General features: G+C 39.8%; 1 protein-coding gene across 1 annotated transcript; it reads left to right on the top strand.

The window, feature by feature from the left end:
- Positions 1-1,027: 1,027 nt before the first annotated feature.
- Positions 1,028-24,888, top strand: ERI1 (exoribonuclease 1). The gene is made up of 7 exons (XM_045821877.1): positions 1,028-1,275; positions 5,828-6,006; positions 9,160-9,370; positions 13,033-13,116; positions 14,451-14,560; positions 16,507-16,621; positions 20,871-24,888. Exons 1-7 carry the CDS (start codon positions 1,168-1,170, stop codon positions 21,111-21,113), a joined length of 1,050 nt encoding a protein of 349 aa, XP_045677833.1. The 5' UTR covers positions 1,028-1,167; the 3' UTR covers positions 21,114-24,888.
- Positions 24,889-27,494: the final 2,606 nt, after the last annotated feature.

Raw genomic sequence — 27,494 nt, 5'->3', positions numbered from 1 at the left:
CCTCACAGTTCGCTCCTCCGCCTCCTTCAGCGCTTTGCTCAAACAGCACATCATTAGGGAGACTTCCCGTAATCACTCTATGTAGAACTGCAGCCCCCCGTTTTCAAGTGGACGTCCCCACTCCCCTTACCTGCTAGTATTTCTCTATATTGCAAACGTTTTGCTTACTTCTTTTATTTATTGTTTGTACTCCACTTCTTGGATGTAAACCCACTATGGCCAAGTTTTTGGCATTTTGCCCAACGCTCATTCCTGGCACATAGAAGGTGCTCAATAAAGATTTGTTGAATGAATGAATGAATGAGCATCCGCATAGATACAGGCAGCAGTGCTAAGGTAGAAACCCATCATTTGCACTGTAAATAAATTATCAGTCCTTGCTGGTGAGTCTTAACAGTTGAGTCGTATGTATCAAATCATAAAGTTCAAGTGAAACAGTTTAGAGCTAGTGCTTATTAATGTTCATGTAATTTGGATCCTGGTAACATTCACCAGGTCATTTTTTTTTTCGAGAGACAAAACAGATATATTCTAGAGAGATAAGATGAACAATTCTCATTAATTTCTCTGCAGTTGTGTGTCAGGATGCAAAGTTGCTATCCGAAGAAAAGATGAATAAATCCTGGAAAAAAAAGATTATTAGCTCAGGAGTTGTACCTTAGACGTCCTTATAATTTCTGAGCCTATAAACCTTAGTTTATAAACACAAAGGTAAGTCTGTTGTTTTAAGGGGAAAAAACACAGACAAAAATTTACTTCTCAATATAGTACTCCTTGTTTTCCTTATCAGAAAACGTTGATGGGATCATTTACTCGGGAGACTCTAACGACTGGAGTCCAGACTCCTGAGTCGCTTCTGTACGACCCTGCGATGCCTCGGGGCTGGGCTCGGTTCCCCATTTTTCACCCGCTGGCGTCTCCTTCCCCTCTTCCGCCTGCACTAGCTTTGGCGTCCTGTGTGTGTACACGCTGGCTCACTGCGCCTGCGCGGCGTGTAGACGCCACACGCTCCCGGAAGTGGGCGGTGTCTACCCCAGTTTGTGTGGCTGAGGCCGCGGGAACGCGAGCCGGTAATTTTTTGACGGAGAAAGGCGAGGTTTTAGAGCTTGGCGGAGTGAGAGTGAGCGATTGGAGCTCCTGCTGTTCTCTTCTTACTTGACATCGGGCATGGAGGATGAGCGGAGCAAGGAGCCTGGCGGTGAGGCCGTGGCTCCCGCGCGGCAGGAGTCGCCACGGTCGGTGTCTGGGGAGGAGCCGCGGCATCCGCACCCGGAGGTGAGGAGACCGCCCGCGCCCTGCCCGCAGGCGTCCGCCGCTCCGGACGTCCGCAAGCCCTGGATGCCTGCGCGCCCCTCTGTTCTGGAGTCCGGCAGAAGCGCACCCTGCGCGCCCTTTGACCCCAGCCGCGGCCGGTTTCTCTGTCTCCAGCTCCCCGAGCCTTTACCCTGGGTGGCTGTCACAGAGCCCTCTGTGGCCCTAGTTACCTTCTAGATGAGAGTGAATAGTGGGGAGGAGAACTCTGTGGACTGTGGTGTTGTAAGTTCTGAGTGGGCATTCTGATACAAACATTCTGTGCACGTAGTCATTCTACGACCAGTTACTGTCTCGGTGATTGGTAGGGTTTACTTATTTATTTATTATTTATTTAAAGATTTTATTTATTTATTTTTAGAGAGGGAAGGGAGGGAGATGGAGATAGAGAGAGAGAAACATCAATGTGCGATTGTTGGGGGTCATGGCCTGCAACCCAGGCATGTGCCCTGACTGGGAATTGAACCTGTGATGCTTTGGTTCGCAGCCCGCGCTCAATCCACTGAGCTACGCCAGCCAGCGCTTGGTACGGTTTATTTTTAATTGCACTATGTCTATGTCACTTAAGACCTTTAAGCCCATCTCTTCCAGCCTTAACGAAAGGTGATTGTGTCTTTTGGTTGGAGCTTCGTCCCTGATTTTTGTTTGCTTAACACTGTCTCATATGACTTCACTTTCTAAATGATTTCAAGTTTGGTAGATTCTAGTTACAGTGACAAAATGGTAAAAACGGACTTAAGAGCATGTTTATTCATGTTATTTAATGAATATAGTTATTTTGACCAGCGTTGAGGATCGTAAGTAATGTAATATAAAATTGATCATTTTCTATTAATAACAAGCTAATGTCGAGCCTCTCATAGAGTAGATACTTGTAAGTGGCTTCCTAGCTAATGCTGCTTCCCCCTACAGTAATTCTCCAAGTAGCGGCTGGAATGACCTTTGTTAGTGACACGACTGTGACGGGGTTGCTCCCCTCTTTGGTCTCCAGTTTGCTGCCCCGCAGACCTGGCTCCTGCGAGCGCGGCTGACTGCATCGCACACAGTTCTCCCCCTCTGCCCCCCGGTGCGCCTGGCTGCCTCGCCTTCCTTAGGGGTCTCTGTGTGCTCCCTGTGCCGTGCCTCGCGTGCGCTTCCTGCGGGTTTTCTGCGTAGAATTATTCTTTAGATATTTTCAAAAGAGACCGTCCTTGCCCCTTCTTCTCTCTAAAGAACCATTCTTCTTCCACCTCATTTCCCTCTTAATCTGTGGTACTGTCAATATCATCAGTTAAGAATTAAGTCAGTTTAAGAATAATTTTTAAAGTTTCTTTTAGTAAGAGAAGTGCAATTGAGTATATATTTCATTGTATTTGAGACTTAAAACTTTGAGATATGGCGACTTAAAACTGGGGTCTATGTTCCAGATTGGTTTTAGTGACTGCCATATTTGTTAAAAATCTGTTGTTGAATACTCTTAATAAATGATGATAGTTTTTTAAAAATTCTCAGTTAAGCAAAGTATTTTTATTGAACCTTAGCTAAGTAAATTTCCATTATCCCTAATATTAGTTGTATTTGTAAACTAATACGTGTTGCATTTTTTTAAGGAAGATTTTTTTTTAATTTTAAAATTTTAGTTATTTTATTTTTAGAGAGGCAAAGGAAGGGAGAAAGAGAGAGAGAGAAAGAGAAACATCAATGTGTGATTGCTGGGGGTCATGGCCTGCAAACCAGGCATGTGCCCTGACTGGGAATCGAACCTGCGATGCTTTGGTTCACAGCCTGCACTCAATCCACTGACCTATGCCAGCCAGGGCACGTGTTGCATTTTTATGTTTTTAACAAGTAGGCTTAAATCCCATCAGAACTCTTCCTTTGGAAGAATGTTAAGTTGAAGTCTGCTTTTAAGTTTTTGTACACACGTGCAGATCAGATGCAGAGGTTTTTTTTTTAAAAAAACTAGATAATGCACATTTTTTGGCAATAAAATAATGAACACATTTCCAAGATATCTATTAATTCATTAAAAAAAACTTTGAAGGATCAGGCTATCAGTTCCTTTCTCTTCACGGTAAAGGACACATCCGTTTTGGAATACTTATCTTTTTGTAAAACAAACTGTGTAACTCGTCTTTAAGTTCGGTAATACTTAAGTGTTTTACTACAAGATCATGGTAAACTTCTGTTTAGCTTAAAAGATTTTTGTGGTCATTCTCCATAATGTAAAGTTTCTATTATTTGGGATAATATAAACCATGTAACCACCTGGATACACGAAAATTGCAAAATGTCACGGTACTGTGAGAATGAATGTTCCTCTCCATACTTTGTAATCTGTCCTCATTATGTGGCCCGTAGTGTGTGACATGTGAGAGGTGGGCAGACACCGGGGAGAATGCAATTGTCAGTCTGTTACATTATTTAGTAAACTAATTTGGTGTTTTTTGTAGGTTAATAGTCCGTGCAGGGATTTTAATGATTTTTTTTCTTGCTCCTTAGTGAATTGACTTGAGCATGCTTTGGAGGCCATTAGTGTAGACCTCAGCGCTGATCACTGAGTTCTGGATCTTGACAGTGCCCTAAAATTCGCTGAAGGAAGAGGGCTCAAGTTGGACCGAGGAGAGGAAGCAGATCTTTAAAAAAAACCATGCTTGATAGCATATCTAGAGGAAACCACAAAAATGTTAACTTGGGAGTAACTTTTGTAACTTCTATTTTATATAAGAATTAAGTAAGTGAATCGGAGAGAGGATTTAACCAAAGAGAAGATTTACTTAAATTAACCGAGGCATCAGTTTTGGTAGACAGACTATTACTGATTGTTCACCTAAATTTGAACCTGACTGAAGATGAAGTTTGAAATTAAATGTAGTTTATAGACAGGAAACTTATCCTGGTTAAATTCTTGTGATAAAATAACCAGTTATAAATTTAATGTATTATTGAAAAAAATATTTTTTTAATTTCAGTCAAAGATCAGTGTAATGAAACCTTTAAACATTTGTCAACAACGGGCTTCAATATAGTATTTTTTAATTTCAAATACAAGCAAAAGTTTATTTAGAAATCGCAGAGATAGAAAAAGTGAGCCAGTGGGACTGTGTGGGCTCAGGATACAAATCGCAGACACAAAGGAATGGGCTCTGGAACTTAGAAGAGAGCTGAGTGTTCACCGAGGTACAAGCCTGGAGGGAAGAGGTGGGGGATGGTGAGGGAAGGGGGAAGGGTGATGCACCAGAGAGAGGGAGGGGGGGAGGAGGAGGGACTAGTTATTTTTCAGTTTATGGACAGTTCGCACATTAGCCTCTTCTTCAAAGGAGATGGGAGTGATTCTTGAGTACTTGAGCACACAGTACCTAGCATTACATTTCCTGTAAGTGTGCGTTGAATTCAAGTGAGCACTTAGAGTGAGAAATAGTCCCCGAACCTTCACGGTTAGCTCGAAGTCAAGGACGATGGCCTTTTCCTGGCTGTCTCCCTTAATCTGTAACTCAAGTTCACATGGGACAGTGTGGTCAGTTATGACCAAGTTAACACGTTTCAATGTGGATTAATAACAAGTGCTAAAGCATTTTTGAAAACTCAAGAACATCCCTAATATTGTAACATTGCATGTGGAAAATAGTTAATTTATAAATAAATCTTTCAAGCAGCATCTTAGCATATTGGGACTACCTGTAGAATGATTAAAATTAAGTCATTTTTCTTTAGAACACCAACTTTTATTTCTGAAAAGAGAAAAGGTTTATAACATAGTAATATAGTTATCCTGAACAACTGTTATATGTGACTTTTGGAAATTGCGTGTTTGAAACTGAATACATTTTCTTCTTTGCCTTGAGTACTAGGAAATTTTGAACTAGAATTCTAGTTCATTTTATTTTTACATTTGGCAATTCTGTTAGCTTTGTGAAAGGAAGTCAGGTGAAAACTTCTCAGGAAGTCGCTTATTTATACATGCACAATGTTAAAAAGATTAATTTAAAATTAGTTTGTAAATTGTAGAATATTTTTAGTCAAAAGGTGTCTGTTCCATGGTCTGTGGTGGTAATAAGAAAAATGATCATTTATTAATAGCCATGGTGGATATGGTATTAGGATCCTGATATACATAATGTCATTTAATCCTTATAATAATCTTGCCTAAATGCTGTTTACCATTACGAAATGCCATTTGAGACAACTATTATGTTTTGTTTTATAGATAAGGAAATGGAAGATCAGAGGTTAATAAGTAACTACCTATGGTCATGCTGCTGGTAAATGGTCAGCTGTGGCTCTGGACTGAGGTGGCTGTGACTCTCAACATTAGTGCCCTTTTTACATAGCTTCGTTGTTACAAGGAACTTCTTGACTCAGAGGGGAACAGGGTCAATTGTTTGGAAACACATCTCTTCCTATCCTGCCTTCCCTCCAGGAGTTACAACAGGCATTTTTCATTGAACATGGAGCACAAAGAGACGCCCTCCTCAGGAGTTTGACTCTCTAAGATATTTGTACTAATTTATACTATGTCTTTTTCTTTTTTTGGTAGAAGAAGCAACGATGTAGACTTGATGGTCAAGAAACAAAAGGATCTAAGTTCATTACTTCCAATTCAAGTGATTTCAGTGACCCAGTTTACAAAGAGATTGCTATTACGAATGGCTGCATTAATAGAATGAGTAAGGAAGAACTCAGAGCTAAACTTTCAGAATTCAAACTTGAAACCAGGTAAATAAAAATAACTTTTTAAAGTTAGAAAAGTATTCCATGCTCTCCTAGAAAATCTTGAAAACACTGAAAAACTTAAAGATAATCTATAATCTTACCATAAAGAAATAACAATTATTAACAATTCAAATAACAACTGTCTTTTACAGTCTTGCCCAGGAATCTGTGTGCATCTCTGATTTTTTTCTGCCAGTCTGTCAGATGGAGACTAGGGCTGAGGGGTCAAAGTCTCTGAAGTTTCTGACAGTCTACCAGCAGTGTAAAGGAATATCTGTCTTATTATACTAAGTGTGTTTTAAATTTTCTATTTGCTCATTTGGTTGTGGGATAATATTTTATTAATGAGATTGAGTATTTTCTCTTGTCCATTTGTATTATTTTATAAGGAGGGTTTCTTTGAAACTAGATTATTTTAAAAAATCATTTACCTACAAGGAAGTATTTTTCCCTTTTTTTGATTTCTAAAAATATGCAGAATAATAGTATGCATTATGTTTAACTATATATTGAATGAGAATTCAGCGCAGCTAACCCAACTCTATGTGTGTGTGTCTTTTGTGAGATGAATACATACTTAAGATTTTACTAGTTATTTTTTTGCAAAACAAATTACTTTATTTTGACTTGGGGAGTGAGACAAGAATGACCTTTGGAATCCAGAAAACCATGAAGATTGTTGATAGGCAATAGAACTTCTAGGCATCAAGAAAAAAACTGACTCCATATAATAGATGAAAACTCTTATTATTTCTGGCTATCTCTGAATCCTTCTCTTATAAGGATTATTGCTCCTCTTTCCTTTAAAATAGAGCTTCTACTTTTCAAAAGAGTACACACATAATATACTTTTCTTCTATTTTGTCTACATCTTAATTTGTGAAGAAACCTCATTTCCCCTTAACTTTTTCTGTTATGAAGATAACAACCTATAGCCTGTGGATTTTCTGAGCAAAATTTTTGTCCTTCCTAGGTGTGAAGACCAATTGCTTACTCGTGACTTGCATGAGAGCTAGAGATCTAGATGTATGTTTGTACATTTATTCAACAAGCACTTACTGAATTCTAAGCACTACACTAGGCAATAAAGTTTTAAAGGTAAAACAGATCTTTTCCCCACTTTGTAAATCTCATGGTCTTTTGGGAAAATACGAAAACAAATGATCACAGTGCAGAGTGACCAGTGATGTACTGGAGGGCTGGCCAAGTACAGCGTGAGAATACACAAGAGAGGCTGTCTTGGGGATTCGGGGTGACATAGGAGTTGATGTGCCAAACAGTTCTGTTTGAGGCAGAAGGAACTCAAAACTCCTAATTCCTGTTTGTATGTTTTTTGCTACATGATTTTTCTCCCTTTCTCCCTTTCTCTCTCTTTCTTTCTTTCTCCCTTTCTCTTTCTTTCTTTTCTTTCTTTTCCTTCTCTCTTTCTCTCTTTCTCTCTTTCTTTCTCTCTCTTCCCCCCTTCTCTCTCTCTTTCTCTTTTCATTTCTTTCATTTCTTTGTTTCTACCAAAGCTATAGAATGTGAAAGTATACCACATATTCAGACAATGACTTATAGCATGTTTTCTCTGTAGTATGTGATGTACTATGGGAAGTGGGAGCTTCTGAAGATTATACTGAAATGATAGGTCATGGCTAAGTTGTGAAACAACTCCATGCTAAAGTCTTGTGTTTTACTTTGTAAGCAGAAGGGAGGCACTGAAGGTATTTTCAGCAGGAACTTGGCACTAGTGCTCAGTTCTCAGTAACGTGAAAAGTAAATAGGAAGGTTGTGATAGTGGCGACGTCTGCCATAGTCCAGGAAGCTACTGGGAACCATACTGAGAGAATTGAGGAGACCCAGAGTTTGAATGTTTCCCTGAGTTGGAATTTGCAGAAATGATGATGGTTTGATTGTGGAGGGACAAGGGGGATGTAAAAGATGCAAGTTTCAGGAGCAGCTGGTTATACATTTGTGTTGCCGGTAGGTTTATAGGCAACCTTTTAGTAAAATAGGGTTTCTCCAAAAAAAGAAAGAAATTAAGACAATTCAAAGCTGTTACATGACCCAGAGGAAGGACACTCATGATACCTTAATGTGAAAGGAGTTAAGGGGTTTCCTTGCCAGGTTTTGGTAATTTGGAAAATCTCAAGCAAATAAATAAAAATATATTAAGACATTTTATCTTAAAACAACTAACTACATGGACAGGATTCCCTTTCCATGGTAGATTAGAAAGGAAAACAAAGGGCTAAAAATATATTTTTTAGTAGTCACTAATCGGTGCTGTGACCAAAGTGCCTTACTTGTCACCACACGTTAATTAATAAGATGTGACTGTCACTACCATTTGTATTTGCAGGGCATTGCAGGGCTCAACCAAGTGAGTCCTGAGGGAGGTCTGAGCGCTGGTGGTTCCTCTCAGTGTTCTTTGAAGAAGTACATGCTGTTTGAAGAACACGACTACCTTTACCAGCCACTGTTACCTGTTTAGGACAACCAGTCCCCCTGCCCCCCTGCCCAGTTGTGGGGCATGTATCTTAACAATACCTGTAATACCGAAATCTCCCAAATCATACTCTACCCGTGGTAAATGAGGAAAGCAACATCTAACTAAGAAGTTACTGAGTATCACAACGTTTTCTGGACACAGATCACTCTAGGGCATCTTATAAATTAGTTTTCCTAGTTAAATAGCTAACAGACATTCAGCTTTATTTACTAGGCTCGTATGTTTTCATATTCATAAGGACTTTTTTAGTTGTCTAACCTGCAAAAGACAAAGGAAAGGGAAGAGATAGCACAATGTGTTTAATTTACCTGAATTTTCACATGTGGCCAACAGAATGATTCCATATTAATTTCAGTTTTTGTGTCATGTGTGTCATCTTAATCTTTAAGGCGATCAGCTGTGTAGGTGGTGTATGGTGTACATGGAAGACAATGCTCTTACTACAAAAATGAAGTTACTTGTGAAGGAAAACAGTAATTCTTTATTAAACCTAGTATTTCAATTAGTTCTTTGCTGAATTAGCTTTGAGTCTTGTTTCCTTTACATTCGTTTTTAGCTGGCATTTGCTAAATTACGCTGTGACTGCCAGTGACAGCAGGTAAGAGTTCAGATTCCTGACTGTGAAATTCACCTAAGAGTTTTAATTTTATTATTTCCCTTAGAGGAGTAAAGGATGTACTAAAGAAGAGGCTGAAAAACTATTACAAGAAGCAGAAGCTGATGTTGAAAGAGGACAGTTGTGCTGGCAGTTACTATGACTACATTTGTATTATTGACTTTGAAGCCACTTGTGAAGAGGGTAACCCACCTGAGTTCTTACATGAAATAATTGAATTTCCTGTTGTTTTACTGAATACTCATACCTTAGAAATAGTAAGTGAATTGTTATATTTTAATTTTATTCTTAGCAGCAACTATCCTGGGGTTGGGTAGTAAGGCAGAGATCTCAGTTGCTGTTTCAGATAGAATTAGAATTCTGAAGTGGGCCTTTTGCTCTTGCTGTGTATCAGCTTGGTTAATAGAAAAGCTATAATGAAATAATTTCATAGTCTGCATTTTTCCTTTTCTGGTAACTGAAATTATAGTGTTTTTTTCTGTTTGTTTAGAACACATATCTGGCTGGACATCAGAATCTCCTGGGTTGTGGGGGTGGGGAGGGGGAACACCGATGCCTGGCCCTCATCCCAGAGATCCTGGTTGAGCTGTTTTGTGCTGGGGCCCCGACATCAGCACTTTTTAAAAACTCAGTTGATACACAGTCAGGGTTGAGAACCACTACTATAGTGTGTTCTGATCTCTGAAAAATCATCTTTCAACCTAAAACTGGCCGTGTAATAATACATATGCTTTAGAGACTAGGTGTCAGTGCTCCTCGTTCAGGAAGGCAGCAGCAATCCTCCAACACAGTACTCCTTTCCTTGTAAAATCTGAGTGAGGATATGTCGTAACATCTCGTTGTCCAAAGTTACTCCCAACAAATTGGGAGTAAATATAAAGAGGCTTTTATGCATTAAAATTTATAGGTTTTGTTTTTTTGTGTTCTTTAGAGCCTCTTTTAGTTATATTTTTAGTCAGCCTATTTATTTAATTTCTACGTCCAAAGCATATTAAAGGTAAATAAAAGGGAAAATGAGCTATGAAGGCAGATAATCTTGCATATCTCACTGGATTCTACTTTCTCTCTTCCACAAGGACATTGCTCTGGCAGTTCTCCCTCACTTAGACGTTAGTGGTTTATCGCTTTCCCCTCTATTGTTCCCACCACACGCGAGCATGCTGTCATTTTTCACACTGTAAAAGCCTTCATGTGATCCCACTTCCCTGCCAGCTGCCCCGTTTCTTTGTTCCTCTATGGCAAATTTCTTTGAAAAAGTTGTACACACTTCTGTCTGTTTCCTCCATTCTCTCTCAAACCCATACCATCGCAGGTTTCAGTAATGTGTTCAATTCCATCACTCCACTAAAATCAGTCGTCATTGTCATCTTTGCCCTTTACCTAAATCCTGGGAAATGGACCACTCCCTCCTTGAAACACTTTCTTCAAGTAACTGCCAGGACACCTCATTCTCTTGATTTTTCTCCAGCCTCACTAGTTACCTTTTGCAATTTTCCTTTCTGGTTCCTTCTCCTCTTCCCAACTTCCTAATATCAGGTGCCCAGGTCCTCTTCTTCAATGATCTCCTCTATCATCTCATTCCTTAGCTTTAGAACCTATGTGCTGTTGACTTCCAAATATATATATATGTCCAATCTGGACCTCTGTCCAAATCCAGACTCCTTACTTAACATCTCTGTTTAGACATCTAAACAGAAACCTTAACAAGTTTCAAATCGAATTCACCCGAGATTACCGATTTTATCTTCAGCCTGCCCCAGCTCGAGTGATGGCCACTCTGTCTAATTGCTCAGTCCAGAACCTGGGTGCCATCCTTGATACGTCTGTTTCTCTCACATCACACATCCAGCCGACAACGACTCCTGTTGGCCTTCAGAATATATCCAGCACGGAGCCCCAGTCACTTCCTGCTGGGTTTACTGCATTCACCAGCTGACCGGTTTCTGGGCTCCTATCCCTGTCCCCCACAGCCGGTTCTGTCCAGAATGATTCTTGTAAAACGTAGGTCAGATCACTTCATTTCTCTGCTCACAACCCTTCAGTGGCTCCCCATTTAACGCAGAGCAAAAGTCCTATTTCTTACATGATCTGTCTTCTTGCTACCTCTGATTGTTCCTAATTATTGACATGCTTGCTGTTTCTCAAAGAATGCCAGACATGCTCATCCCCTTCACCTCCTAGGCTTTATCTGGTTCCTTTTTCCCAGAGGGTTTGCTGCTAATTCCCTCCATCCCTGTCCTTCCTTAACTTGAACCTTCTAAATAAAGCTTGACTGGGTTACCTATTTAATAGTGTAGCTGAAACAGTCTCACACACCCAGTGTTTCTGATTGCTCTTGCCTGCTCTGTTTTCTAATAACCCTCCTCACATTTTAACTAACTATGCCACTTACTGAAATGTTAATTAAACATTTGGTCAATGAATGCATACTTCTCTATAGCATCATTCTGTTAAAAGCATTAAATAGTGAAATTTTATCAGTGTTAACACTTAGTATCACTTGCTTGTAATGATAAGTGAAGTTGCAGCATATTTTTTGAAGGATTTTCATTTAAAATTATAAAACAAAATATTGACATTTAGAAGACTTCACTTATTTATGAAATTCAATTAAGTAGAATTTTTTTCTTTTACAGTTTGTCATGTAAGTAAAGAGCATTTAAGTTAAAAAAATTTGTTTTATTCTCACCCAAGGATAAGTTTATTGATTTTAGAGGGGGGCAGGTGGGAGAGAAACATTGATGTGAGTAATATCGATTGGTTGTCTCCTGTGAATACCCTGACTGGGGATCGAACCTACATCCTTTTGGTGTGTGGGCTGGCGCTCCAACCCCCAGAGCCACCTGGCCACAGCAAGAGCATCTAAGTTTTAAAGTGAAAATGTTCTTTGCTCTTCTTTACTTTTGTTCTTTTACAGTTGTTAGTAAATATTTATAATTCATCTACCTAGTACACTAAAGTGTAAAAAAATTATTCTTAAGAAATATAATTTTACCTTTATTTCTTTTTTTAATTTTAATTTCTTAATATTTAAATCTACCACAAAGAATACTCTTTGTCTTTTTCTCCATATCTACCTAGTATTAACAGTTTCTGCCTATAAATCTTTGGGCTTTGAAATTGTCCTTAATTTTTAACAAGTGACTGAGTATGATCTGATAACAGTACTGGCCTTACTGAGTTCACAGAGATGATGTGAGCATAAAATAAGGCAAGCAAGAAGGATTCTTGAAGAGGTTAAAAATTGCTGAAAAAGTAAATAAATAAACATTATTACCCTTTAAACTACTAGATATCATAGAGTCAAATTTTGAGTCTAGAATTCAGAGTCAAACTGAACTGAATTCAGTAAACTGAATTTAGAATTCAGTTTAATGGAATCTTAATATAGTAATGACTGTTCAGGAGTAAATGCGAGCAGTAACCTGGAGCTAATTTATTATAACTAAAGACTGGCATTTAAAATAATTTATTATTATTTGAAAACCTTTTAGTATCTTGAAGTAGAGGTTGCGTTTAATAAGCTTTACAGTTTCCAAACATTACAAACAAAATTTTTAACATTTTGCTCCTCAGGAAAATGTTTATTTAAACCTTGCTGCCTTGCTTGCAGACACTTGATTTCTTGTAAGATTTTTTAAACTCTGAAACATAATTTTTTAACCAAAAAAATCAGAGTGCTTCTGGAGAATTTATCAAAGAGCTCTCTTAATTAAAATGGATTATAAGGGGGGAAATCAGAGTGCTTTGGGCATGGGGAGTTACCGTTAAGCTGTTAAAGCTGTACAAGTTCTGTGCCATAAGCACCTGTGAAATCACACTGTCACGTGGCTGAATTTATGTTTGTATGAAGTTATGCATTGTGTGTCACCAACCTTATGCATAGAAAACGCAGTAACTCGCTGTTCTTCCCTCGTAGGAAGACACGTTTCAGCAGTATGTGAGACCGGAGATTCACACACAGCTTTCTGATTTCTGCATCAATCTAACTGGAATTACTCAGGTTATAATCTTACGTTCCTTTTTCAGGAGTTTGAAAGAAGTTTTGAAATTAGCGATTTATTTCATAGTTTTAACGCATTAGTGTTGTAAACAATGTAAGTGAATACGATACTTTGCTTGCTTTGTAAAGATCTTTTCCTTGTGTAATGTTTAAGAAATAGAAAAGGAAATTTTACACCTGGTAATTTTTTCTCAGCTTTTCCTCTTAAAGAGTTGTAGCGATGAATCTAAAGGTTCATTTGCTTGGAATGTTAGTAAGATAAGTGTCACTGTGCTGAACTTAGAGCTAGAGTTTTAAAATCTATCTGCATTCAACCTGACTTTATATGCAGTAAAGTTTAACTTTTTAGGTGTCTGATTTCTGGGTGTGTTCTAATGTGGCCGGCCCTTCGTTCATTTATTTAGTTCCTTCCTTCTTTCCTTCCTTCACTCACTCACTCACTCACTCAGCAAGTACCTGAGTGCCTGCTGTAGTATTTGCCAAGGCACCAGGGATACAAAGATGGTCAAGCCAGTCGCTGCAGTTCAGTTACCAGTGTATTATTGAGGAGGACACAGAATGAACAGTGATCGCAACGTGGTGAGGAAGGCCGACAAGTCAGTGTTTCGTCAGGGTTTTACAGGCGCCTGACAAAGGGCTTCCTATGGCAGGGCTGTCCTGGGACAGACTTCGCACGTTGGTTAACTTGGGCTGAGTCATGATAGGTCAATGGGTGGAAAAGAATAACTGGGCATTTCAAGTGTGCACGGCAGAACTGTAAGTAGTTCGGGACGGTTCACAGGACATGGTCATGAATAAGCTAAAGTGGTAGGCCCAGGTGAGCCAGATCGTGAAAAAATGCGTGTGTTTTTATGCTGAAAGCCGTGGGGCATGTTTGGAAGGAGTTAAGTTTGGGTAAGATTCACATTTTAAGAAGATCAGTTTGGCAGTGTTATGTAGTATGTGGTGGAAAGATGTGAGCTTTGAAGTTAGAGGTCACTGCAGAGGGCTGTGGCTTTCCGCGAGAAGAGGTTTCCCTTTCTCCACGCCAGAGAATTGGTAAGCCACGGGGCTGAGGCCCGCACAAAGACAACTGTTGGGGATGGTCTTAAATCTTGACTTAGGGAGTATTCTGTGCTTCACTTGAAAGCAGTCCCTAATACTTGGCTATAAACAATTTTTTGTCTTAAAAATGAATTGTTTGGTGTATCTCGGCAAAGGAAACCATGAAGAATTTAAAACATCATAGATAAAACTTTCTTTTTCTGTTCCTTTCCTGCCAGTGTTTGTGTCTGGGTGTTTTGTAGGACTACAGTAGCTACTCTGATTTTTATGTTTTACTTTTATATCCCCAGGATCAGGTAGACAGAGCTGATACCTTCCCTCAGGTCCTGAAAAAAGTAATCGACTGGATGAAATTGAAGGAATTAGGAACAAAGTATAAGTATTGCATATTAACAGATGGGTAAGTAGGAAAATTATTACTTTTTTGTCTACTTGTTAAGATTAGAGATGTCCTTATTTACCTTTAAAATAACCATAAAAATATTATTTACTAATGGAGGCAATATTTTTCCTTTTGTATTCTTGTTCTTAGTTAAATTTGAATCTTAGGGATCAAAGAGAAGAAAGCAAGCAAGGATAACAGTCTAACCCAGGACTAGAAGACTAGAGAAAGATAAATATTAATATGTAAAGTGAAAACTGTTTTCATCAGAACACTTACATTCTCAGCAAAGTGCAGACTCTTCAGTCTTGCTTTCGAGGTTCTCTCGTCTAGTCTTGCCCTACCCGTGGAGCCTGAGCCGCCTGCCATTGCTCCTTTTCCCTCCAGCCAGGCTGGTCTGTGAATCCCACGGTTTGGCCTTATGTGCTTCCTCATGCCTTCCTCTCCACTGGGCCACTCCCTTCCTTGGCCACTTCTTTGTTGTATTCACCAAGGCCCATCTTGTGCTTTGCTCCGGACATTACATTTCACATTGATTTATTTTTTTCTTGAAGTCATATGATAGCCTCTGTGATGTGTATCATTCATGTTGGCATCTGACTAAATAATCGGATGTCTAAACTTTATGTACATTAAAACACGTTTGCAAGGAGACTAAAAACCCTTTTAGAACAAGGACTTTTGCTTCTTGGTAGTCTTTTGTATAATGCTTACTATAGTGCTGAGTTCAAAATAGATGCTCAAAAAGCATTTGTGAAAATGAAAGATTAAGTGGGAAGATGAGAAACATTAAAACAAGCATTGTGCCAAGGTGGCTTCTCTCCCATAAAGCTATTAGGGCTCAGGAAGAAAGTCCTGATAACCAATTTCTGTTTCACACTGTGCAAGTTTGTGCACTGCAGCTGCAATGTCACTTAACGAAGGGTTTCGAGACCCTCTCATACAACAGGGAAACAGCAGTGAATTTAATCCCATTGTAATTGTGTTTAAAAATGGACGTTTTGGAAAATATTGATGGACCTCTTTAGAGAAATCTTACAGATTTCAAACATGAGTGAGCAATGTTCCTGCTCAAGTACATGGGTGTTTCCAGTGTAACACAGTATGTGTGATTCTGTACAAACCTCCTACTCTGGGACAGGCCGTTGAAAACTGGTGCAGTTTTGTAACTGCAGCACTAACAAAAATGATAATTGATAGCTCCAGGCCCAGGCGAGCATCTCAGGGTAGGTGGAAGTCATCTCAGAGGATGTTACGGGTGCATGGAAGCAATGGCGTCCTGGGGACAGGCACTTGTTTTTAATTTCCTTAAAGTACGCTGGATTTTACTCTCAGATCAGCCACTGTCCTGGCAACAGGACCCCAGAAAGAAATCTTTTCTTTCCTGCAGAAGCTTATAAGTCTGATTGCTATTATTCTGATTCCCTTTGGCTAGGAAAGCCCATGTGTGGAACCAACACAATTTCTGCTTACACAGCCCATATTCTCCTATTTAGTGACATAGGTTGATTGGCGTTACAGAAACATACTGTAGCAGAACAGATTGTGTTCTAACTACTTGATACAAGTTCCTTTTGTCTCCTTCACATATTTTGTTAACTTATGTTTGATCTTTTTGTTTCAAAATATACCCTCAGAGAACTCCCTGATATGATAAATGAGGCATTAAAACAAAAGTTATTTTAGAATTATGAAAAAATACTGAGCAAGACAGAGGTTTGCCCAGATAATCAGAGCCCTGAAAGTAATTGAGATGAGCCCAGTAAGAACTAGTTTGTGAAAAAAGTCACTATACCCAACTTTTATTTTTTGTTATTAAAGTTTATTTTTGAATCTGTATTTTGGAGAAAGGGATTTTAAAAGGGGACATATGTAAATAAAAAACAGAGTGACTTAAAATACTCATTTGTAAGAATAGTATAGCATTTATTTTATCCATTTGTTTCCTGTTTTTGATTTCTAAGTTCGTGGGACATGAGTAAGTTCCTGAACATTCAGTGCCAGCTCAGCAGGCTCAAATACCCTCCTTTTGCTAAGAAGTGGATCAATATTCGGAAGTCGTACGGAAACTTTTACAAGGTAAAATTTCTACATTTTATTGGTTATACTCTTACACTCTTGATACATTTATTATAGTTTGCATACATATTAAGTTGTGATTTACTACATGCTTTTCACAGAAAAAGGCCATATAATTGTTACTTCTCAGATTCCAAATTATTTAATGTTCATCTGAGTTGAGAAAGACAAGCTGTTTTTCTCATTTAACCTGTTTCTAAGTAGTCTAACATGATCTTCAATAACATGTTTGAAACTGCAAGGCTATTCAGTTTGTGGATTGTTTGTGGGACAATTAATCTCCACTGAATTTTATCAAACTTAATATGTATGCAGTATAAATTTTTAAAGTAATACTGCAAAGCTTATACTAATTGGCAGTCTTCCCCCATGGCCCTCACCAGTTCTGGTCAATGTTCTCCTGAAGAAAACACTTCTAGCTTTTTAAGGCTATTCTAATGCTGACCTTAATATTTCTAAATTGCATGTTCATGCTGTCTTGAATTTCAGTTTGAGATCTCTCGGAAGCTCCTGCAGTGGAAGAGGAGGATTTAGCTCCATTGAAAGCCACCATTCCTGCATGTCCTCCTCCTCCCTGCGTCTTTCTCACGTGGTCACATTACCTCTGTAATTAGATCATTACTCAGTGTGTGTATTCCTACGGTGATAGTGTTCACGGCCGTTCCTCACATTCAGTAATTGACTTCTTTAGTTTCCTTATCCTGTTCCTTTCCATTCAAACTGTAAATCACATCTCTGTATCTGTACTCAGAATGTTCCAGTCATCTGTCAGCTTCGGTGTTTCTCCTCTGGGGAATACGTGGAGTCTTGAATCCTGTTGTGATCTGAACTATTTGCTGTTCGGGCTCCTAAAATCATCTGGGAGGTTTCCTTTTCTTTTCTATCACGTGTCAGATCAGTGTCATCTTTTTTCCTTTACTACTGAATTTTGGTGAAGTCATCCGAAAGTAGCTTCATGAGAGAAGTTTTTTTAAAAAATTTCTTTGTGTGTGGTTTTAACATTTCTTACAACTGCTGAGAACTATGAATACAGAAAAGTAGAGTTTGACAAGATTGTTTTAAAGTGAACTCCCTTGTAAGTTCCGCTCACTCAACCCTCTTTCTCCTACCCAGAGCTCCCATAATGCATACTTTTAATGGGAATCTTTTTTGGTTTTTTTTGTATAGCTTTAATATTTATGTTTATCCTTATATAGATAGGGTTTGTCTTTTTTGAACATAATATAATTAGCATCATACTGGCTGTTTTGGTTTATTTTGCTTTTTCCCTCAACTTTATGTTGGAGATGGATCCCTGTTGTGTGTGTAGCTGTAGCTCATGTATTTTATTGCTGTGTAGGTTTCCGTTGTGTGAATGCACCGGAGTGTATCTGGCCTCAGCCTCAGGCTTTGATGAACAGTGGTGGGTGTGTGAACACTCTTGTGTATGTGTGCCGGTGCCTTCGTGCACTTGTTTCTCTAGGGTCTAAACCTGGGAGTGGGACTGATGGGTACAGGATGTGTGCGTCATTGACTTCACTAGATGATGCAGCAGTTCTCCAGAGGGGCTGTATCAGTTTGCCCCTCGCCTGCAGAGTGTCTGAACGGACAGTTCCTCATGTCTTTCCCACCATCGGGTATCGCCAGACCTTTAAAATGTTTGCAAATCTGGTGAATGTATGATGCCATCTTGTAGAGGTTCTGGTTTGCATTTGCGTAATTACTCACGAGATTGAGCTCCTGATTATTAGCCAGTTGGGTTTCTTCTTTTATGGAGTCCCGGTTTAAATCTCCTACCCATTTTTTAAAAGTTGGGTAGTGTTCCTTTTTGTAGTTAGTTGTTTTGTAGATCTTTAATTTTGATAACTGATCCTTTGATTACATTTGGTAGATATTTATTTCTGTTTTGTGGATTTATCTTTTTACTTATTTTGTGATTTATTAAGCACACTGTGAAAATGCTCTCTTGTCTAGCTGGTGTGGCTCAGTTGGTGGGGCGTTGTCCTGCAAACCACAAGGTCACCGTTTTGATTCCCAGTCAGAGCATGCGCCAGGGTTGTGGGTTTGGTGCCTGGTCGGGACATGTGTGGAAGGCAACCAGTCGATGTTTCTCACTCACATCGACGTTTCTCTCCCTCCTTCTCTCCCTCCTTTCCCCTCTCTCTGAAAGTGAAAAGAAAAATAAGAAAAATGATTTCTTTAAAGAACAAGTTATGAAAAATTACAAACATATACAAAAGTAGAAAGGCATGATGAACCCTCATTACCTCGTTTCAGCGGCTTTAAACTTACAGATCTCACCACCAGCCATCTCCAGAACTCATTCATCTTCCAAAACTAAACCCCTATTCTCACTAAACAATAAGTTCAGTTTCCTCCTTTCTCCAGCCTCTGGCAACCACCATTCTACTTTCTGTGTCCATAAAATTGTATTACTGGGTACCTTTTGTAAGTGGAATCGTACAGTATTTGTTCTCTCGTGACGGACTTCTTTCAGTTAGCGTGGAGTCTTCAGGGTTTGTGTAATATATGTGGCATTTTGTCAGAATGTATTTCCTCTGTAAGGCTAAATAATCCATTGCTTGAGAATTTCCTTTTTAAGGCCAAATAGTATTCTGTTGCATATATATACTACTTTTTTTTTTATCCTCACCTGAGGGCATGCTTACTGACTTTAGAGAGACCGGGAAGGGAGGGAGGGAGGGAGAGGAGCATCGATGAGAGAGAGACCCCCTCTCAGACGCACCCCCACAACCCTAGCATGCGCCCTGACCAGGAATTGAACCTGCGACCTTTTGGTTTATGACAGCACTCTGTTATAGAAATCATTTAATAGGCTACTGGATTCAGTTTGCTAGTATTGTTGAGGATTTTTGCATCAGAAATCGTAAGGGATGTTAGTCTGTAGTTTTCTTGTAGGGTCTTTGTCTGATTTTGGTGTCAGGGTAATGCTGATCTCATTGAGTGAGTTAGGAAGTCTTCCCTCCTATTTAGTTTTTACAAGAGTTGGAGAAGAATTGATGTTAATTCTTCTTTAAACGTAGAATGTACCAGTGAAGCCAACTGGTGCTGGGCTTTTCTTTGTAGGACGTTTTTGATTACTGATTCATCGTCCTTCCTTCTTGTAGGTCTGTTTACATTTTATCTTTTCTTTATGATTCGGTTCTGGTAGGTTGTGTTTCTAGAAATAGTCTCTTTCACTTAAGCTCTTTACTGTGTTGGAGAAGTTATTTTTATTTATTTATTGTTTGAGTTTTTATGAGTTTATTTGAGGCAAACTGATGACAGTGCCAGAGAGCAAGGTCTCAGAGGCTCCTGGAAAAGCTCTTTTCAGAAGCACATTCTTTTATATCATTTGCTTTGTGATTCTCCCCATGACCCTGGGAGTAAACAGTAGTACAGCCGTGAAGATGAGGCAGCTGAAGCTCTAAGATATGCAGATGATTTAGCTATATAAACTACAGAATGTGAAACTTTTTTTAAAAAGATTTTATTTATTAATTTTTAGAGAGAGGGGAAGGAGGAAAATATCGATGTGTGAGGGAAGCATTGATTGGTTGCCTCCAGCACGCCCCCTTCTGGGGACCTGGCCTGAAACCCAGGCATGTGCCCTGACCGGGAATAAAACTAGTGACTTCTTGGTTCTTAGGCTGATGCTCAGTCCACTGAGCCACACCACCTAGGACCAGAATGTAAAACTTAAGAAATTTTCTTGCTAGTGAGGATATACTGAAGGTGGAATATTGGTTCTTAAAGGTGAAATTTAGGGACTGTGTGAGATTTTTACATTGATCAAAATGGAGCTGGTATGTAAATAGGTTGAAAAATACTACATCACATTGTCTTACATTCTTGATCATTATCGTTCATCATCTAGAAATGCGAAATATTTTTGCTGCCTGTGCCTAAGGAGTCAGTCAGGTAAAATAATACATTACAGAAAAACAGCATGCAAAAAAGAATTAGTTTGTGTGAAATGGTAGAGCTTCAATTTAGAAGAACAACACATTTCCTTTCATGAATGGTTTATTAAATGACAAAACTCCAAACTTTTTAGATGTCTTGAGGATCCCATCGGTTGATACATATTTTCATTAAAAACACTAAAGCCCTGGACGTTTCAGTTATTTATTTGCTTTAATTAACCAGAAGTATTTGTCCTTTGCTTAACTTTATTTTGTTATTACTGTTAATTTTCAGTTTCTTATTTTTCTACTTCACAGTGACTTATAGGATACTAAAGAATTGTTTACTGTTTATTTATTGTCAGGTTCCTAGAAGCCAAACCAAACTGACAATAATGCTTGAAAAACTGGGGATGGATTACGATGGGCGGCCTCACAGTGGTCTTGACGACTCCAAGAACATTGCCCGCATAGCCGTGCGAATGCTGCAGGACGGCTGTGAACTCCGAGTGAACGAGAAAATGCATGCGGGACAGCTGATGAGCGTATCCTCCTCGTTACCAATAGAGGGCACTCCACCTCCACAAATGCCGCATTCTCGAAAATAACAGCAGTTTTGCCTTGTTGCCCCTGGGTCATTGACTGGAATTGGTACAAAGAGGTAGCAGATGAATTCTTACTGCAGTGCAAAATTGAAGCACCTTAAACATAAAATCTTATTATAGCTCTAGAAACATATATATGAACAGATTCTGTGGAGAAGGCATATTGAATTGTCACCAGCACTTTTATATGAGCAGTATTTGTTACACATTAATTGTTCCTGCTTAGAACTCAGTTTTATAAATTAAGGTGTCCAAGATGTGCTCCTTTGGTTTTAAATGCAAAGGTCTATTGACTCTCCTTTTGAATGTCATTTCTTATTGATGTTAGAATATATAATGTATTTCTACATTAATATCATTAGATCAAATTATTTCTTAAATGCAGAAAAGATTGGAAAGTGGACCTTATCTAGCCTTTGGGTTTTAAGAATATTATAGGCCTATTGATTTTTGAAGTTTATATATGAAGTTCAGCTGTATGTTAAATTTCATAAAGTACTTGGTACATATATCTATCTGTGTTTCTTTTCAATTTGTAATTGGAAGACTTGCAAAGATTGTAGGGCCTGGTTAAAAATTCAGTACTGACAGTATTAATGGGAAACCTAAAGACAACACCATTTAAAGGGATATAAGGGCTGTACCTCAGATTTTATAATAATGCAGGTAAATCAGTGAGGCTTGGGGGCCGGCTCTTTGATTCCCTTCCTCCTTGTGACATACATCTGCCCTAGTTCTTAAACCCAAGAGACCATGCTTTGAAATAGGCTTAAAATTAAAGATCACTCCTGAACTTTGCATTTGTATTCAACATTGTGAGGTTAATAAAAGTCAAATAATGCTTTCTACCCGATCTTATGTTTTTATTACATAGTGAGTGGCCAATAAATTGTTGACTAGTTAATTCTTAACTAATTCTAAAAAACAAAAATATGTTCAGAGTTGAGAAAGTAAAATTCCTTATTTAGAAGCTGAAAACACATATTTTCAGAATTGAATTTTCCCCTACAGCTTTTATGAACAATTTCACTGACACTGCTCCTTTTCCATGAAACAATTTCATTGACCCTGTTTGCTTCTTTTCTTTTGCTTTCTAGTCATAATTGTGATGCTACTTTATTTTAATGATGCATGTGTTATAATCAAATGAATTTTATGGAGGTTTTTGAACCCTGGTACATAGAGGGAAAGTAGTTCTTTTTCTCGCTATGAGAACATACAGTGCTGTAGTCTTCTCACTTGAAAGAATGCATTTCTGCCCTTGGGCAGTAGTTGGAGAATCAGCACGATGAAGACTAACAAGTGGATAACAGAAGGCACTGGGGTGGGGTATGTGACATCCTTAGACAGACTGGAAGGGGTTAGAGGAAAACATCTAGGTGTTTCAGGTTTGTTCAGACAACTTCAGGTTTGTACAGGGACTGTACGCTGAGATTTTTGTGAACCCAAGTATCAGCATATAATATGCCTTACAGTATTCTTGAAAGGGTAAAAGAGTTTCCTTCAAACCCTGACTGTGCCAGGGCAGAGGCGTAGAGGAGAGCAAATCACTGTGGAAACCTGGATGCCAGCAGGGCCGCCTGGCACACTCCTTGGGTGATTTTTGCTCGCCGGCACAGCGCCACAGAATTCAAGCTCGCGCCACGGCAGAACTGTAATCATCTCTCACCAGCTCCCAGAGTTGCTCATCCGTAGCTGAAACTGCAAGAGGAAAACCTGAGAATGGCAAAGAAAGGCTACATTACCCTGCCCTTTTGTAGCGAAGGCCACAGTAAGCCGTGCCTGGTCCTGCCCACCTTTTCCCCAGGGGGCGGATTTCTCTGAGGGCACCCCTCCCGGTGCCACGCTGCTCTGGCTGGCTGAGGAGGCGATGCCGCCAAATGCCTCCAGTGCTTTCCTGTGCGCCTGCGGGGCGTTGGTGCTTCCTCGTCGTCCAGAGCTTTCCCTGTGTTAGGACAGCATCACTCCCTACTTTTGTTGGTTTGTAGTTGTTTATGTGTCGTCTTTGTTGTTTTCATAGGGGAGTGAGCACCGGAGCCTCCTAGCCCTTCATCCTGCTGACCTCCCTCTCCTCTGAGCTCACGTTTCGCTGCTCCGTGGAGTCTGCCCTCCCCTGGGTCTGGTACACCTCATGGCAGATGGGCTTCTCCCCGGGTTGTGCTGAGACTGTGAATCCTGCCTGCTCTCACGGGAGGCAGTGAACCTCAGGAATTCTGCTTTCTCCCTTCTGGTTTTCGTTGTGTCCCATTGTCTTTAAGGTGTCCGGCAATGCTGCTTCTTGCAGGGACAGTGCTGATGAGATAAATGCCTTTCAGTGCTTCAGAAAATCAACAATATTAATAATTTATTCTTGTTAAGTTTTTATTTTGTATTCATATTATACTATGTACTATAGTGATATTAATGTTTATTATTTATTATTTACCAAAAATGCCTTTTGTGTTTTTAGCCATTAGCTATGTTAATTTTTTTGCTTTCTACTCTTGACTTGTTCTTGACTTGTTCTGATAAATGGACATGCGGGGTTTCTGTCGTGTTATTTCAGATCCGCAATCTTTAGAACCAGCTGAGGTGTACACCAGAGCACTACATTTTGTCTGTTTCGTTCTGTGTTCTTTTGGATAAAGTACTTCAAAACATTTGCAATGAAAAAATCTTTTTCTGAAGTGTCTTTTTTTTTTTTTTTGCTCAAAAATAGACCTGTTTAATCTGCCTTATAGGAACAAGTTTCCACCTGAACTGAAATGAAAAACCGCAGGAGCCACTAACATGCTGTCTATTAGAAGGGATCTTGCATTGCTGAAGACCAGTTTATGGTTATTTTTCAAATGTGGGGTTGGCTGCCTTGTCCTGTTCAGTATATCGTCATGACGGTTATCCCCAGTGATCACGCAAAACAGAGTAACTCGGAGCAGAGGGAAAGCGCTGGTAGTGAACTTGAGGACAGGAGGAAGTAGGGAGGTCGAGATAACCCACTGTGTGTTCGGTGGTGTAGGCTGTAGGTGGGGTCGCCAAAACGGCTGCCTGCCTCTTGCGCGAGCATGCCTCTGCCCTGCAAAAGCCTGCTCGGGAAGGCCGTGTTTTGAAGGAAGGCTTTCACTGTCTAAGCTCCCGTGGAGAAGCACAGATTCCTTGAGAGCAGGGACTGGGACTCTTCCGTCTTTGATGCCAACAGTGTGTGATTCCACAAAAATGCCTTGCACATAGTTTAGTGTCAGTAAATGAATGCCAGCCTTAAATAGCCTTTTTAAAAGTTACACTTAGAAGTTTCCTCTTTCTTCTTCTGCGTCATAAACCTGTATTTCAATTTCCTTGCCCTCACGAAGCTTCCAGAACCCATAAACTTGGCAAACTACCTCCCATGAGCCAAATCGGGCCCGCTTACTGTTTTTGTATGGCCTACGAACTAAGAAGGGTTTTACATTTTTTTAATGGTAAAAAAATTAAGAGATAATAATGTAGGTATCTTCACTTTCTGAAAATCCACATTATGTTACTTTGCTTTCCTAGAAGACCTACATTGGTACCTGTTTTCACTGACTGTAAAACCCCAAAGATTTTGGCTTTTACGAAAAAAGCCATTGCCGTACTAGAGCGGGTCTTTTGTAAAAGTAAAGTGGCGTACTGTGAGTTTTTGGAAAGTGGGTGTGCTCTTCTCTGCGTGCTGTTTCGGTTTATAGCAGGTCACATGTACTTCAGGATGGCAGGGGAAATCTGTACTTTAACGTGAAATTAAATCTGTTTTTGTAATTTTTATAAATAAAGTTTTATTGGCACACTCGCTTGTTTGTTTGCATGTTTTTGCTGCCTGCTTTTGCACTACTACAGCAGAGTTGAGTCATTGCAACACAGAGCATCTGGCCAGCAAAGCCAAAGATAGCACTGTCTCACCCTTTGCAGAAAAGGTTGGCCTACCCCCGCCTCCCGGACCTAGAGCAATATAGAGGTTCCATCAATACACAAGAAATCAGCTGTAGTAGGGATGCTAAACTGTCGTAGAATCGCACCTAACATCGACACCTGCAGGATTACCATCTCCATTTTACAGATGGGGAAAATGAGGTACAGAGCGGCGGGCTTGCCTAAGTTTACCCAGTGGGAGCTGCAAACCGAGGCAGTCTGACGTCAGCCTTGGCACTTCCCCTCTTTGCTCTGCCACCTCCCCTGGTGGACTTCAGCTCAGCTGATATTCTAGGGACAAGATAGGTTGTCCTACGTAGTCTGCACATCCACCTGCTGCACTTGAGACGTTTTCAACATCTGTACTAAATGTTGCATATCAGGAAATAATTTGGTTTCATTCTCTGAGTGGAACAAACATGCAAATACTGTTAACTTTGAAGGTAACAAGCCTGCAAGCCTTCTTGGGGATAGGGGTCAGTGGGAAAGTAAAAGGGTTTATGTTTTAAATTTTTCCCCGCGTGCTGAGGGTGAGGACTGTAATGAGTCTGCAACGAGACAGAGGTCAGAGGACTTGGCTGATGAGGGGCGGAGGTAATTGTTTTTGTTTTTTTTAAAGATTTTATTTATTTTTTAGAGAGGGAAGGGAGGGAGAGAGAGAGAGAGAGAGAGAAACATCAATGTTCGGTTGCTGGGGGCCATGGCCTGCAACCCAGACATGTGCCCTGACTGGGAATCGAACCTGTGACACTTTGGTTCACAGCCTGCACTCAATCCACTGAGCTACACCAGCCAGGGTGGTAATTGTTTTTAAGGGTCGTGAAGCAAGAGTCAAGTGAGAAGGAAGCTGATGTGCCTGAGGCCTTGGCTAGATCTGCTTTTGCACTGTACATGAGTATTCCCAAGGAAAATCTCTTCATATTTGTTCTGGGTGAATACTGATAAATCATTGTGGACACAGTATGATCAATGACAAGTTTAGAATACTAATTCTTTTTCCCTGTATTGAGCAAGAGAACCAGATAGGAGAACACATGATTTTCTGTATAGTTGGTGATGGCCGGTGACCTTCCCCTTCATGTGTCCCTTCCCGCTTGCTGTCCCTGCTCCTTCAAACATAAACCTTACTTTGCCTCTGGATTTGTTGTTGTCAGTGGGACTATGATTATGGTCACACAGTCTTGGGACCTGGGAATTAACCTGTGGGCTCCACCTCCCCTTTTAACACAATGTCCTTGGATTGTTTATCATTCACAGTATCCTTGCAACAGGCTGTTTCCACCCTGGCTACCCAAAGTATTGCTAAAATGCTAACTGACTCTTGCTGTTTCTTCTTATATGTGACTGTCATAGAGTAACTTCCTAAAATGCTGCATATTGGTCTCAGAAACCTTCCCATTTTTCGAAGGAGGAAGCACAGCTCTCTTTTGGCATTTAAGACCATCCACGCTCTGGTTTCTAGCTGCCTTCCAAGTTTTATAGCAGCTGCCTGCTCTGGACTCATCACTGTCCCTGCCACAGCCACACCTGCATCACACCTACACTGTCCTGCTTCTTGTCCCCAGTGAATTAGCCCATCGATCTTAGTGTCTCGATTCTGGGTTTTTAAAGACCTACCTCCACTCCAGCCTTCGCCTTCCCTGATGACCCTGACCTTTGGCAGTAACTCCATTTGTTTTATACTCGTTGGACCCTTCACATGTGCTCCACAGACTTGGATTTATCTGTGTCCCTTCAGTTCCCCAATGAGACTGTAAATTCCTCCAGTGCAGGTTCTTACACGTTGTGTCTCTGGAACCTAACACAGAAGGGACACTTAGTTAAAATTTATTAGTGGTGGTAAAATCTGTTCCATGTGATCAGTACTTTTTCCTGAAATTGCAAAGGGCAGAGAGCTTCAGCCTTGGCTACTCTCTGGTCTAGAAGGAGTTGCTGCCGGGGTGGAGTTAGAGAGATGAGCTGTTTCCTTCCCTGCTTGTGCACCATAAATACATTGTTAGAGACTCCCCCGCGGTAGCAGGGATGCTGAGCCCTGTCGATGCTTGGCTTCCCCTCTAGGTGCCAGAAAGAGCAAACAAATGTTAAGCTCTCCCTCCTGTAGTCAGTCTAGGCACTGCTGATTGAAAAAAAAAACACTGCTTCTAGTATCTTTGGTCTTAAAAAGGGTCATTGCTTAACCTTTCCTCCTTCTAGTGCAGTGATTTTTAAACTTTTTTTGTACAAGTACTCCCTTGTGAAAATAGTTTTTTGAAAATAGTTTTAAAGGACAATGTGTTTCTTTGCACATTTAAAGCTGTTCATGAGTTTAAATATCGGCAAAGGATATGATTTCCACCATAGCATAAATATTGGTATTTTAAAACAAAGTATTCATCGTTCTTTCAACTACGTCCAATGGAGTTCGAATACCATAGGAATTTAATACCATCAACCATATAGAAAACACATAAAGATATTTAAAGTTTTACATTTTTTCTTTGTCTC

This window comes from Phyllostomus hastatus, unplaced genomic scaffold, assembly GCF_019186645.2.
Source record: "Phyllostomus hastatus isolate PE091 unplaced genomic scaffold, TTU_PhHast_1.1 phas_scaffold_46, whole genome shotgun sequence".
Classification (NCBI taxonomy): Eukaryota; Metazoa; Chordata; class Mammalia; order Chiroptera; family Phyllostomidae; genus Phyllostomus; species Phyllostomus hastatus.
This window is presented reverse-complemented; position numbering and strand designations above follow the sequence as displayed.

Bases quoted from the DNA above. Each gene is read 5' to 3' on its own strand.
- ERI1 (XM_045821877.1), top strand. From the start codon at position 1,168: ATGGAGGATGAGCGGAGCAAGGAGCCTGGCGGTGAGGCCGTGGCTCCC. The intron at 6,007-9,159 runs GTAAATAAAAAT...TATTTCCCTTAG, and splicing joins GAATTCAAACTTGAAACCAG to AGGAGTAAAGGATGTACTAA. The intron at 16,622-20,870 runs GTAAAATTTCTA...ATTTATTGTCAG, and splicing joins CGTACGGAAACTTTTACAAG to GTTCCTAGAAGCCAAACCAA.